At 56.6% G+C, this 15,064-nt stretch overlaps 1 protein-coding gene across 2 annotated transcripts in view; it reads right to left on the reverse strand.

Moving 5' to 3' along the window:
* TEAD4 (TEA domain transcription factor 4) overlaps positions 1-15,064 on the reverse strand; it is a 66,733-nt gene that overhangs the window by 13,451 nt on the left and 38,218 nt on the right. The window contains exons 3-7 of one of the 2 annotated variants that reach the window (XM_059887105.1): positions 7,827-7,891; positions 7,375-7,437; positions 2,788-2,916; positions 1,550-1,593; positions 1,098-1,153 (exon numbers count right to left, since the gene is read on the reverse strand). In XM_059887105.1, the coding sequence (XP_059743088.1) occupies positions 1,098-1,153; positions 1,550-1,593; positions 2,788-2,916; positions 7,375-7,437; positions 7,827-7,891 (357 nt within the window). The remainder of the gene's footprint in view (positions 1-1,097; positions 1,154-1,549; positions 1,594-2,787; positions 2,917-7,374; positions 7,438-7,826; positions 7,892-15,064) is intronic. The other variant, XM_059887106.1, reaches the window with a different exon arrangement.

Genomic DNA, 15,064 nt, shown 5'->3' on the forward strand with positions numbered 1-15,064 from the left:
TTGGTGACAGACAGGACGAGGGGGCAGCCGAGGCAGGTAGGTCAGGAGCCCGGGGAGGAGACAGAGAAGGGATGGCAGAGAAGCAGGCAGAGGCCCACACTGGACACACCAGCTCACACACTGGACGCGTGACCTGAATCCCTCGTTCATTTGTCCAAGGGCAGCTTCCTAGGTCCTGCCCGGTGGGGACACACTGGACGTGGCCCAACACACGGAGGACAGACTCCAGCCCGGGATGGTGCCCAGGTGCACGGAGAGTGACAATCACTGGGAACCTCTAATGGATTCTAAGCTGGAAGCAGCGCGGTGAGAAAGATGCTTTAAAAAGATGAAGGGTGAGTTACGGGGTGGAAGAGCAAGGATATGGCTGCAGATGGGGAAGCTGGTCAAGAGGCCACGGCAGTGACCCAGGCAGGAACGAGGAGGGCTTGAGAGAAGCTGATGGGCAGAAAGGGGAGAGCACAGATTAGGGGGGTGGGGGGTGGCCCCAAGCGGCCGTTAAGAACCTAGGAAGGCGGCAGGGCTCCTGTCAGAACAGGAAAGCCAGGCTACAATGTAGGCAGGAGCCAATCCCAAACCAGGAAAGGTGGCTAAGGGCGAGGATCCTGTCTTGCCCTGCAGAGGGGCAGGTGGAGGGACCCTCCTGAGAAAGAGGCAGGGACAGAGCTGATCACGTGAGCAGCCAGGGTGCCGCCCAGTCTGCCCCCTCTCAGGAGCCTTCCCTCTGCTGACCAGGGGCTCCAGGCTGGAACGCCAGGCTCTGCGGGAAGCCTGTCTTGAAGGAGAAGGTTACAGTGTCCCAGAGGGAGGCCAGCCCAAGTGCCAGGCTGGACGGGACGCACATGCAGGTGGGGCAGCTGCCCGGGGCACCCACCGTGCCCCTTGAACCTGCACGCTGCCAGCCCTGAGTCTCTCTGGGGAGGATGGGCAGCCCTGGGAATACAGGGGTCTTGGCTCTGGAGAGGACTGGGGTGCACAGTCTGAGCATGCACCAGGACGGCGTCGAAGGGGGCGTGAGTGCCCAGCTGTCGGGGCCTGGGACCGGGACAGGAGCCACAGGGCATGACACAGGAGGGAGTCAGACCCTGCCTACCCACCTGGCAGAGGCAGTGACGGCTGGACAGTGTAGGTTTGCTGGGAGAAAGGTTTCACACTGCAGGAGACGAGAGAAGACGCGTGAGCCCAGGGCAGCCATGGGGCCTCAGTCAGGCCCCAGCGCTGTCTGTGAGGCAGCCTGGGGGGTAGGGACTCTGGCCTCCTGCTTCCCCAGGATTCTGGCCAGCCCATGGAAGCAGCATGTCTGTGGGGCAAACCCATCACTCCCTCCCTCCCACCCAGGCCAGCCTCCTCCCCTCGGGTCCTTAGCTCAGGCCCTGCCCCGCCCAGGACAGACCAGGGCTTTGGCAAAACCCGGGTGCGCCATCCTTAAGCACAGAGCCACTGGGAAACGCTGACTCCACCCTGTGGCCCACCCACCCTGTGGCCGGGGTCAACAGAATGGTTCACTGGCTCAAGTGCAGCCCAGGGAGCAGTCAGAGGCCATACTCACTCATGGGACGTTCCGGCTTGGCCTGGCAGAGCTCCTTGCCAAAACTGAGGAGGTAAAAGCACAGGGTCAGCAGAGCCCCGGGGGTACGGCAGGCATCGTGCAGTCAGACGTCGCAGGGGCCCTAGGGCTGGAAGGGAGGCTGGAGCCTGGGCCCAGGGGCTGGGGAGGGTGTTAACACCCCTGCCTCCATCCAGGCAGCATGGCCTCCCAGAGAATGCATCCAGGAAGCCCAGCCCCGGGAACACCCCCCAGTGAGGGGCTCCCAGGAGAAGCCCCCAGACTCAGACACGGCTCCTCCCGTCCCCTCCCTCAGAGACAAGTCCTCTGTGGCAGAGCCAAGCATGGCCCCCAACAGTCCTGGAGTCAGGCATCCTGCTTAGATCTGAGCGCCCCAAAGTCACGCGGGCACACCTCAAGTCCTGTCGTCCTGTCTACTCAATGTCCTGCTGGACACACTGAAAAACGGCTGGATGAGAGGCTCGCCAGACTGCCCCTTGTTCTCGGGCCTGGGGTGGTGCGTTAGTCCCGACAGCCAGGAAAAACCCTGTACGGAAGGACACAGCCCTGGGATGGAGGGGCCTTTCTGGACTGTTCATAGAGCGGCCGAGAGACCCTTTCTCAGGCCAAGGAGTTCACATTCAAGAGGAGTTTGCTCTTGGACGTCAGCCTCCACCTGGGAGGGACACCTGAGGGGGAGGGGGGGATGAGGCCAAGTGGGGGTGGGCGTTGCTGGGCACCGGCCAGTGCTGCCCCAAAGCCTGGGACCTAGGCTGCCTCTTCTGCATGTGTGCATGTTAAGCTGCTTCAGTCACATCCCACTGTTTACTGTGAACTGTAGCCCACCAGGCTCCTCTGTCCATGGGATTCTCCAGGCAAGAATACTGGAGTGGGCTGCCATGCCCTCCTCCAGGGGATCTTCCCCACCCAGGGATCAGATCCAGGTATCTCATGTCTCCTGCTCTGGCAGGCGGGTTCTTTACCACTAGCGCCACCGGGAAACCGGGCCAACTCTGCAGAGCCCCCAGGCCGGCCATCTGATGGCGTGGCTTCGGCCTGTGTCCCTGCCAAGGCCCCAGAGGGCAGTTCCAACACCTGCACGGCCCTGGGTCCTTGGTCCCTCCTTCCCTGAGAAGACTCACGTGACGACTCTGGTGTGGCCAGCGCCGTGTCTCCTCAGAAGGGGGAGGAGGGAGAAGGACAGGGTGGTCCAGCCTCCGGCTGCAGGCAGCTCCACTTACCCCTGAGACCGCTGGGTAGCCTGGGCCCCGGGTGAGGGTCATTTTACTGTGGAAGGCTGCGGCGGAGATGATCTGGGCGGACGACATGGCAGCCATGCTCTGCAGGGCCTTGTCCTTAGCTGCCTGATCCTGGGGAGACATTGGGGGGAGGCCTCAGCGCGAGCACCGTGGCAGGCCAGGAGAGGCCCCGGGACCAGGCTCCCGCTCCTGCAGGGCTGTGAACCTTCCCTGTGACTCTGAGGAAGTCATTGGGTGGCTCTGATCCCTTTCCTCATCTGTCAAAGGGGACACTTGTCCTTCCTGTCGCACTAGCATTTAAAGAGACTTTGACCCACTCCCGGGCATATAGCCCGAGAAAAACATGATCCAAAAGGATACATGCACCCCAGTGTTCATTGCAGCACTGTTTACAATCACCAGGACGTGAAAGCAACCTAAATGTCCATCAACAGAGGAATGGATAAAGAAAATGTACATATATGCAATGGAATATTACTTGGCCATTAAAAAGAATGAAATCATGCCATTTGCAGCAACAATGGATGGACCTAGAGAGTGTCATACTGAGTGAAGTAAGTCAGACAGAGAAGGAGAAATGTTGTATGACATCCCTTATGTGTGGACTCTAAAAAGAAATAATACAAATGAACCTACTTACATAACAGAAAGAGACTCGCAGAAAACAAACTTATAGTTGCCAGGGGGGAGAGATAGTTAGGGAGTTTGGGATGGACAAGTACACACTGCTGTATTCAAAAGGGATAACCACCAAGGACCTACTGCCTAACGTAGGGAACTCTGCTCAATGTTCTATGCCAGCCTGGATGGGAGGGGGCTTTGAATGAGAATGGATACATACATATGTAAGGCTGAGTCCCCTCCCGGTCTACCTAAAACTACTGCTGCTGCTGCTGCGGCTAAGTTGCTTCAGTTGTGTCCGACTCTGTGCGACCCCATAGACAGCAGCCCACCAGGCTCCCCCGTCCCTGGGATTCTCCAGGCAAGAACACTGGAGTGGGTTGCCATTTCCTTCTCCAATGCATGAAAGTGAAAAGTGAAAGTGAAGTCGCTCAGTTGTGTCCGACTCTTAGCATGGACTGCAGCCCACCAGGCTCCTCCATCCATGGGATTTTCCAGGCAAGAGTACTGGAGTGGGGTGCCATCGCCTTCTCCGACCTAAAACTACTAGAACATTGTTAATCAGTTATACCCCAATGCAAAATAAAAAGTTTAAAGTTCGAAGAAAAATAAAAAGACTTTGAAGGTCACCTGCCAGACCACAGCTCTCCTGTTACCAACCTAAGGGACACCTGTAAACAGAGACCACCCAGGCCTCGCTCACCTCCACACCAAGGGTGTCTGGGGCCCCACCTGGCTCATGGGAGAGGAAGCAGGAATACGCTCAGCAGAGGTCATCTCCGGTCACATGGACAGTGACAAGGGCCAGTCTCCTGTGGTCCCTGTCTCAGACCTGGCCTATGGGTGTCAACTGTACCATGGGCACGCACGGCTCCTGAGCCTTTTATGTGTCAGAATGTGACTATCTGTCCTCTGTGGTCCAAAGACCCTCCCAAAAAAATGGGCTCACCTGGCACAGGCTCTGAATGAATCAGCAGTTATCATCTGCTTATAATAAATCCTTGTTAATACTTGTCTAAGCCAATGGTCCCATCCTGAGCTCCCCAACCCCAAAGGGCCTCTCAAGCAATAAGACAACATCCTGTATTCCAAAAAGTCCATATGGATTGGAAATAAGACCATACAGACAGACGGGCTGGTGCAGGGAGCATTACTGGGGCTAAAACGCTGGGTTATGTCAACTCGGGAGCTGTGATTAGAAATCCTGTATCTTTATGATGGATTATTTTAAATGGGAAAAATACGTGGGCCCTTTATTTAATCACCAACTTGGTGACCCAAATCTGTCCTGAATGATAAGCAAGCGGATTGCTGAGGGAGGGCCTCACAGCTCACAGCTGGGTTTGCTGTGACTTCACTCGCCCGGTGGGTGGCATTACAGCAAAGGTCTGAGTGGTGAGCCCGGCATCCTGCGGGACACGGCGTGGGGCCAGGCCCTTCTACCCAGACTCTCAGGGACCCGTACAGTCACAGGGCACTAGACAGCCCCCGGAAAGTAAAGAACACTGTCTCACTTTGGCTCTGAACATCATAGGATCCCTGTGAGGCTGGCAGGACTTGTCACACCCCTATTCTAAGATAAACTGAGGCTCAGAGAATTTAGGGGACCTGGGTGTTGACAGGGGTCACAGGAGGGTCTGCCCTGCGAAGTGGGTCCAGGACAGGCCATCCACGACCTCTGACCTCTGCAGGCCCAGGGGCTGAGCAGACCGAGGAGGGGGCAGGTCAGGACCTGAGGGCAACCCCATCTTCAGCACAGAGGGTGCAAGAGGCCACGCTGAGCGGTGGGCACCCCAGCCCATTGTCCTTTTGGGGCCAATCTTGAATCCTGCTCTGAGGTGATCCCTATTAACCAAAGTATCAGGCTGCCTCTCTGCAAGGATTCTGTGGGTCTCAGGAGCATCACTCAGGCTTGCTCCCTCCAGGACATGGGTGGGGCAGCACCCCAGGAACAGGGTCTGTTAACAGACCCCTGTTAACAACGGCAGTGGGAGGCTGGATGGCTCCAACCAGAGATCAGAGACCTGTACTCCTTTCTCATAGCTGGCCTAGTGAACAGCCGGGGACCAGCAAGTGGAACAGGAATCGGGGGGAGTTGGGGGGTGACATCAATGACCTGGTACTGAATTTTGAGGTTGGAGGGGACCTCAGACAGCACCTTGATTAACCCTGTCATTTATAGGCGGGGAAGCTGGCTGGAGCTTGAGGTGGATGACCCAGCCAAGTGCCCATGGGCAAAGCCAGGCCAGTGACCCAAAGATTTCCACCTGACCTTGCTGCCCACGGGGTAGCTTAACTGCACTGGGCCCCAGACCCCTTGGAGAATATGGTAAAATCCTCAGACCAAATTCTCCCCTAAGTGCATATGCAGGAAAATGTGTATATTACTTAAAGGACCCGTGGCTCCCCTTGAAGCCTGTCTGGCGGCCCACTGAGGCTGTTCCTGGCCCCTCATCAGAGTCTATTGACAGGGACAAGTTCAGTCCCTCCAGCACACGTGGGCCATACAGCCGGGCCCCTCGGGAATCAACAGCTCCCCTCTACAGCTCTTAACAGAAGCCTGGACACCCGACTCTCCATCAGGTCCCCCGCTGGGCCCCAGGGAGTCACAGGGCAGCCAGAGAGTGGAGTGGGGAGCAAGTGGGCGCCAGGGCTGAGGGTGTCTGGGTACATGTGCCAGCCTGAGAGGGAGGGACCAGCAGCTGCGGCCAGCCAGCTGTCCTGGGGGCAAAGGAGCGAGGGCTGGGCCGCAGCTGTGGGGGGCAGGGACAGCTGGGCTGATGCAGGAGGAATGGAGCTGGGTGGGCAGCGGGGGCAGCCTCCTGTGGCCTCCGACCCACGCCTTCCAGGCTCCAGTGTCAGGGTCATGGGCCGCAGTCCCAGAGGGGTCCTCTGTGGTCCTCTAGCCCAGGGGCTTTGAAACTGGGTTCTCGTATGCTTTCGGGTTCGAGAGTCGTGGGGCCTGAGAGGGATGTAGAGGAGGGGTCCCTAGCCCACTCCTCACCAACTTAACTTTGACCACAGCAGCTCCTCTGACATCATATCGGTGATAATTCAGTTAGGAAAAAAACAGAAAGGCTTCCACTGCTTTAGAAAACGTCTGTGGGGAGTTCCCTGGTGACCCAGTGGTTGGGACTCTGCGCTTTCACTGTTGAGGACCCAGGTTCAATTGCTTGTCGGGGAGCTAAGACCCTACAAGTCACACAGTACAGTCAAAAAAATTAAAATTAAAAAAAACTTTTTTAATGTCCATGGATTTACTGGTCTGGTCTAAGGCCCAAATGCTGGCTCCTCCACAGGAGGAGTAGTCACCCAAGGGGCCCTGGCTCTGGGGTCCAGAAGGCCTGAGTCCCATGCAGAGGGGGTTCCCACCAGGGCTGGCCCCCTCAAACAGTCACCTGTCCAGGCCTGCAAGGTGGGGCTGATCCAGGGAGGGGCAGGAACGTCCAGTCCCAGAGAGTGGGGTGGGAAGAATTCCACCAGCCCCTCCTCCAGCATGGAACCCCGCTCCCCAGCAGTGCCTCCCAGGTCCCGCCACCCTCAGACAGTAAGGGGCTGAGGGGTCCTCAAGGAAAGGGGCCTGGAGGTCAATCCTGTCGCCCTAGCCATGGGATTTGGGGCGTGCACTGTCCCTCTGAGCTGGGGCGGGTGGTGGTGGTGGTTGGAGTGCACAGCAGGAGACTGGACTGTGCCTCCCAGGATGCTGAACCTGGCCGTTCACACACACACGCACATGGCTGCCAGTCAGTGGTCACTGTCCTCTGCCGGATGGGGCTTACAGGGTTACAGGCTGAACCCCACTTTCCTCAGCACCTTGAAGCCCGCTGGCTCTGCAGGCAGTCCCGAAACCCACAGAAAGACTTTTCCTCCTGGGAAATGAGCCCAAAGTCCCAGAGGCCAGCCCTCCCGAGCCCTGGGCCTGTGCTGCCACCGCCACCCCTGTCTTACCTTTAGCTTGGCCTGGATCTCACGGGCTTTTCGCCGAGCCAGCACCTGGATGTGGCTGGACACCTGAGGCAGGAAAAGGGACTCCTGTTCCTGCCTTCTCCCCGAAGGCCGCTCCCCACGGGGTTCCCCCCAACCCCCCATCCGCCACAGCCCCCCATCCACATCACAGACTGAAAGAATGAATGAGTGAATGATCCATCACCGACGGGCCCTCGGTTCCGCCCTCCCAGCTAAACAGAAGTGCGGTCCTCCTGCTGGCCAGGAGAAGCAGGGGAGGGGTCTTTCTCCTCCCAGCGATGGTGGCGGGGACCCCAGGGAAACTGACCGTCTGGGGCACACCCAGTGGAGGACCCCTCCTGAGTTGGCCCCCAGAGCCCACATCTGGCCCTGCAGAGGGCCAAGCCGACCCCGAGAGCCACCGTTGGTGCCAGGGCACCCACGCCAGGGCCCACCTGCTTCCTGGTGCGGGTCTTCCCTGTCCGGAGCTTGATGTAGCGGGCGATCAGCTCATTCCGACCTGCAGAGACACAGCACCCTCTCAGTGGGAGAGCCCGAGGGACCCCAGCCCTCACCTCTGCCCACCTGCCCGGCACTTGGGGTGATGATTCTGCAGGCCCCTTCCCCATGCCACCCTCCTTAGATCCCAGGGGTCTCCGGGCAGCAGGAAGGAGCCAAGGCCTCGCTGGGGGGTGGTAACCTGAGGACACGATGACAGGGCCATGGGTCTCCGGCTAGTGGGCACACAGCTTGGAACCCCCGCCCCCCACCCACCCCGCCGGAGCCTCCCCTCACTGCAGCCTGGCAGCCACCTCTGCTCATGCCTCCCCTGGGGCCTCCCTGCCTTGGCCCTGGCTCCAGACAGCTCCCTCGGTCCCCACCACCTCCACGAAAGAGCAGGACCAGACAGGGTGTCTGTCTTGTCTGTGGGCAGCAGAGGGCACGTGGGATGCAAGGAGCGTCTCTGGAGGGGAGCCCGCGGCCCTGACCCGGACACAGCTCCATGGCTCCTGCTAGACCATCACCAGGTCACCCGAGTGCTTCCTGCTGGCCCAGCCTCCTAGAGGAGATGCTGCAAGACCCCATGTCCTCTCTGGTCATAAATGAGATCAGGATGAGGGCTCCCTGCCTTCCAGGAGCTCACCACCCGTGCAGCCAGATGACGGCCCAGTGCCTGCAGCCAGTGGGGCCCATGCCTCGTGCTCAGAGGGCGAGGTGCCAGATCAGGCTGGGTGGCCAGGTGAGCCTTGAGCTATACTGACCACTGGTAAGATTAGACCATAAAGAAGGGCACTGGAGGAGACGGAGGGTGAGAGGGTTTGAGCAGGAGTGATGACCTCCTTTCTCCACCTATGGGCACAGTCGCCAGCCAGCCCAGTCCTCTAGGTCTGGCTGAGCCAGGAGGCCTGTGGGGGGTGAGAAGCTGCTGATGCAGGGCGGCAGCGAAACGAGCGGGCCACCCGCCACCTGGGTGGTAACCAGGGCACCTAGCCAAGGCCATGCGGGTCCCCCAGCTGACCTCTCCCCACTGCCAAGGCTGAATCAAGAGCCGCCCTCAGGAGGTCTTGTCTGCCAGGAAGACTCGCCAGCCTGGGAGCACAAACCTGTCTGTGTCAGGGAAGGAGGGGGAGGTCCAGACCTGGGGACACTGCCTGCGAGCTGATCTCTGTAAGCCCACGGTCCAGCACCATGCCCCTGCTCAAAGCTTCCCAGGGGAAGGTATTCCGCAGGCAGTCCAATGGACACGTGACAGTCCTACTCCACGTCTAACCAGAGGCAGTCATGCTGCAGCTGTGAACAGCAGAGACGTGGTCACAGGCTGGGAGTCGAGGAGCCAGGTTGCAACCTGGCAGCTCCACAGACAAGCTCTGGGGGCTCACTGCTCACTTCCCTCCGGACCCTCACACGGCCTCCTCATCTGAAACCTGGGCCCTGACGGCCATAGGCTCATCATTCAAACGTGTCCAGATTGTACAGACTTGGGAACAGACCTGAACTCTGGCTCGACCACAGCTCTCTGGAGCTCAGTCTCCCTTCCTGTTAATCAAACGAGCTCCCAGCCCACAAGAAGAGTCCACTGCCAACGTTCAGGGACAGAGGGCAGACGGGGTGGAGGTTCTTGGGGCCCCTAGGCTGAGTGCGGTGCCAGTGGGTATGGTGCCGGCAGTAGGGGAGCCGATGGGGACCCTTTGGTCAGCATCCGGGATCCGGTTCTCCTGCTGCTCCAGCCCAGCCCTTGTAAGGGCAGCAGCCCATCACTTCTGTGTCTCTTCCTGCTAGATTCTTAGCATCACAGAGGAGGGGACCGCACCTCCCTTCAGGTCTGCATCCCCAGTCCTGGCATCTCTGTGTCAGATGAATGAACAAGTCTGCCAGCAAAAGCCGATGACTCTGTTTTCAAACTAGGTTGGAATCCAGCCCCTTCTCCCCCAACCATCACCATAACAGTTCAAGCTACCACCTTCCCTGGCTGAATTCCCTGCTCTGAGTCCATTCTCTACACAGCAGCCACTGTGATGCTATTAAAACTCAAGCCCCCTCCAGGGGCTCCCATCTGCCTGCCTAGAAAGTGTCCAAATCCCTACAACAGCCCAGAGGCTCCCCCAGGATCTGTCCACCTATCCCCAGCTCAGTCCGTCCCTCACCCCACACCACCAACCTTTGAGGCTCTGAGCTTTTGCTGGACGTGCCAGGCCTTCCCACCTCAGGGTCTTTGTATGTCCTGTCCTCTGCTCAGAGACCCTCGAGGCCCACTCCCTCACCTTCACGTCCCGAAGGCAACTTAGGCTCAGCTGCCACTAGAGGGGGGGACGTGTTCCCTAAACACCCCACTGAAAGCTGAGGTCACCCCCCCAAACCCCCCAACTGCCCGTCTACCCCCGACTCCCAACAGGAGGAAATCTCCTGTTTATACCTAAAACTAGGAAAAGTGCTACACAGAGCGAGCACTCAGCCAATGCTGCTAAATGAATGACCCGATACTGGTCACACCTTCCGCGGGAAAAGTGAGTTCACTTTTAAGTGCAAATAGGGGACTTTCCCGGTAGTCCAGTGGTTAAGACTTATCTCCCTCCGATGCAGGAAGGTGTGGGTTTGATCCCCGGTCAGGGGAGCAAAGATCCCACATGCCTCACAGGCAAAAAACCCCACCTAAAGGAGAAGCAACATTGTAACAAATTCAATAAGACTTTAAAAAACAGGTCCACATCCAAAAAAATATTTTTTATGGCTGATACACGTTGTTGTAAGGTAGAAACCAACACAACACTATAAAGCAATTGTCCTCCAATTACAAATAGAATAAATAGAAAAAAAAATTAAAGAAGAAACAAATATACAGATAATCTACTTTCGATGAGTCTGGCATTGTTCTCAAAGTGCTCTCCTAGCCTGGTCTCATTTGAGCCTCTCAGTTCAGTTCAGTTCAGTCGCTCAGTCGTGTCCAACTCTTTGCGACCCCTTGAATTGCAGCACGCCAGGCCTCCCTGTCCATCACCAACTCCCGGAGTTTACTCAGACTCACGTCCATCGAGTTGGTGATGCCATCCAACCATCTCATCCTCTGTCGTCCCCTTCTCCTCCTGCCCCCAATCCCTCCCAGCATCAGAGTCTTTTCCAACGAGTCAACTCTTCGCATGAGGTGGCCAAAGTACTGGAGTTTCAGCTTTAGCATCATTCCTTCCAAAGAAATCCTAGGGCTGATCTCCTTCAGAATGGACTGGTTGGATCTCCTTGCAGTCCAAGGGACTCTCAAGAGTCTTCTCCAACACCACAGTTCAAAAGCATCAATTCTTCGGCGCTCAGCCTTCTTCACAGTCCAACTCTCACATCCATACATGACCACAGGAAAAACCATAGCCTTGACTAGACAGACCTTTGTTGGCAAAGTAATGTCTCTGCTTTTGAATATGCTATCTAGGTTGCTCATAACTTTCCTTCCAAGGAGTAAGCATCTTTTAATTTCATGGCTGCAGTCACCATCTGTAGTGATTTTGAAGCCCAGAAAAATAAAGTCTGACACTGTTTCCACTGTTTCCCCATCTATTTCCCATGAAGTGATGGGACCGGATGCCATGATCTTCGTTTTCTGAATGTTGAGCTTTAAGCCAACTTTTTCACGCTCCACTTTCACTTTCATCAAGAGGCTTTTTAGTTCCTCTTCACTCAGGACAGAAGCAAATCCAGATTTCCATGAGGCCTGAAGCATCTGAAAACTGGGGAGCTTTCTTTAAGAAAAGGAAATTAGAAACAAACACAGAACTAGGTTCAGACCTGCTGGAGGTGAGGGTGGGCTCCTTCTCTTGATGATGGTCACGGCTCCACAGGTGGACATATGGACACGTGGACTCTTCACCTACCAAACTGTCCACTTCAAATACGTGTCATTTATTGCACATCAATCAGATTTCAATAAAGTTATTTTAAAATTTTAATTAAAACTAAAAAGTTTCGGGAACTCCCATGGTTAGGACTCCGTGCTTTCACTGATAGCTGTTGTTGTTCAGTCGCTCAGTGGTGTTCGACTCTTTGCAACTCCATGGACTGCCGCACGCCAGGCTTCCCTGTCCTTCACTGTCTCCCTGAGTTTGCTCAAACTCAGGTCCATCGAGTCGGTGATGTCATCCAACCACCTCATCCTCTGTCACCCCCTTCTCCTCTCACCTTCAATCTCTCCCGGCATCAGGGACTTTTCCAATGAGTCGACTCTTCACTGCTAGGGCCCAGGTTCAATCCCTGGTCGGGGAATTAAGATCTTGCAAGCCACACAGTGCGGCCAAATAAATAAAAGGAATTTTAAACATAAATAAATTAAAGGTTTAGGCACCTGGAAGGGGCCCAGGCAGGTGAGGGCCCTGAAGCGTGAGCCTCACTGACTTCACTGGAAATGCACCTGGCCCAGAGAAGTGCAGGCAGATGGAGCATCTCACCCAGGTGGGCACCAGCAGATGCAGGGTTAACGCCTGGGTTCGAGTCCTGGCTCAGCCACTTGGAAGTGGCTCAGGGCCTGGCAAAGAAGGTGCTCCAACTGCAGGAGGCCACTCCCAGCCTGGGAGGGCCTCCTGGCCTGGACAAAATGGAACATCCTTCACTGCTGTGTGTGGACCCCACAGACCGCAGCCCACCAGGCTCCTCTGTCCATGGGATTTCCCAGGCAAGAATACTGGAGTGGGTTGCCATGCCCTCCTCCAGGGAATCTTCCCAACCCAGAGATCGAACTTGCGTCTCCTGCATGACAGGTGGATCCTCTACCACTGAATCACTTGGGAAGCCCTGTTAAACAGCAGCCAGGAGGCTCCTGCCCACCCCTGGCTGAGACTGTTTCTCCCCACATCACAGAGACCCCCAGGTCCTAAAGACAGAGCCCTACCCAGCTCTAGAACCACCTGTGTCTCTGCTACAGGGTCCAGGAGCTCTGCCTCCAGACAGGCCTCCTGGCCCTGGGCCAGCAGTAGGGCCAGAGGAGCCAGACCCAGGGGTCCAAGGCTGGCTCGGCTGTCTTTGTGGTTTTCAAGTTGTGCTTCTCTCCTTCCGGGGTGATTCGCCCTCCTCTCCCTGGCCGGCCCCTCTCAGACCATACCGCAGCCAGGGCCCTTGTGCTGGTCAGCAGTGGAGGATCCTGGGGTGGCGGTGGAGCCCCAGGTTTCTCTGGGTGTCTGGAGCCGAGGGGGACAAGCAGCTTTCTTCCTGCACCCTGAGGATGTCCCGAGGTCAACCCGGCTGTTCTACTGCCTCCAGACCAGCTGGCATCTGATCCAGACTCCAGACTTCATACAGACATAGGGAACTGCTGCAGTTTCTTTCACGCTTGTGATAATAGTAATAGTAATGAACACTTGTGGAGCAAACAGGCATCTGTACAAATACAGAGTGAAGACGGTAACTGCTCTGTACGCGTTCACACTTTTGCCCTCCTGTAGCAGCTGTTCTATCTCCCATTCCAGCCGCAGGGAGATCGAGGTACAGAGAGGTTTACAAACTTGTTTACGTCGGAGGCCAGCAAGTGGTTAAGATTCAGATCCAGGCAGTCTGGTTCTCTCTGCCTCTCTGTTTTGTTTTGTTTTGGCCACACCATGCGGCATGCGAGATCTTAGCTCCCCGACCAGGGATCGAACCTGCATCCACTACATTAGGAGCAGGGAGTCCTATTCACTGGACCACACAGCGAAGTCCCTAGAGCCTCTCTCTTAACTTCTCTTTAACATGAGACTGAGAGGACCGACCAGGTGGCCCCAGGGGTCCTGTGTAGCCTAAGTGAGAAGAAACTAAGGCCCAGAGAGGGGACGTGATTTATTCAAAGTCACGTGGTTTATTACTGACCCAGGGCCATGGAACATCCGTTTTCTAAGGCCACACCCAGGGCTTCACAATGGCTCCTTTTCCCCACGGATGGTCTGGGAGTTGCCCGAGACCATTCTACTCCACCTCTCTGAACCAGTTCCCCCACCACCACCCCAGGCCTCTGCATGAAGTAAGTCCTTAGTGATGGCTCACTGTCCCTTGCCCTGACCCTGCCCAGGTCCTGCAGGGACAGCCAACTATTTGGACCAAGAGCCCGGCCCGCTGCTTACACTCTCTCCTGGACAGTGGCCCCCAGAGATGTGGGAGCCAACGTGCCTGAGCTTATGGGACGCCAGGAGGACCCCGGAGCCTGGGCAGCAGAGGGAGACAGGGAGTGTGCAGAGCTGCGAAGCCACAGAGAAGGCAGCGGAGAAAAGCAACGGCAGAGGGAATGTAGTAGGAAATCCAGATGAGCCGGTGGGAAGACAAGAGACCTGCACCCTGTCCCAGCTCTGCCCCCAGATGCAAACCCCCTCCAGGGGCTGAGATCACAGACTGGGGCAGCAGGAGGCCAGCTTGGACCACGTGGAGGCCAGCTGGGCAGCTGGGCATTGCAGTCTGGCAGTGACCTTGGCCAACCCCAGAGAGAGTCTGGGTGCGGCTGGAAAGGACACCCCACCAGAAGGTGGCCCATGTGTCAGAGAACATGTGCCCAAAGCCCCCACCCAGCTCACACCCATGACCCCATCATCCATGGGCGAAGATGGCCATAGGGATTGACTCTCGGGCTAAAGGTGGGCTGCTCCCAATGCAGCGGCCACACCAAGTGACCACCCCCTACTCTGAAGCCCACAGCCGGAGTCACACGTGTTCTGCCAGTCACCCCAGGCTCTTCCTCAGTCACACGTGAGCCACACATGAACCTTTATCCCATTTGCAAATCCTATCTGGGACAGGTCTCTTGTGTGTCTCATCCCCTCCCTGCACCAGGCCTCCCCCGGGCCATAAACATGTTCAAAGTTTATGTCCATTAAGAAAGGTCGGAAAGACAGTTGTTTTTGCTAATATTGATAATACAGTCCTGTTAGAACTAGTTTTCTAGTCAAAGCTATGGTTTTTCCAGGAGTCATGTATGGATGTGAGAGTTGGACCGTAAAGAATGCTACATGCTGAAGAGTTGATGCTTTTGAACTGTAGTGCTGGAGAAGACTCTTGAGAGCCCCTTGGACAGCAAGGAGATCAAACCAGTCCATCATAAAGGAAATCAGTCCTGAGTATGCACTGGAAGGACTGATACTGAAGCTGAAACTCCAATACTTTGGCTACCTGATGTGAAGAACTGGCTCACTGGAAAAACCCTGATGCTTGGAAAGACTGAGGATGGGAGAAGGGGATGACAGAGAATGAGATGGTT

This window comes from Bos taurus, chromosome 5, assembly GCF_002263795.3.
Source record: "Bos taurus isolate L1 Dominette 01449 registration number 42190680 breed Hereford chromosome 5, ARS-UCD2.0, whole genome shotgun sequence".
NCBI lineage: Eukaryota > Metazoa > Chordata > Mammalia > Artiodactyla > Bovidae > Bos > Bos taurus.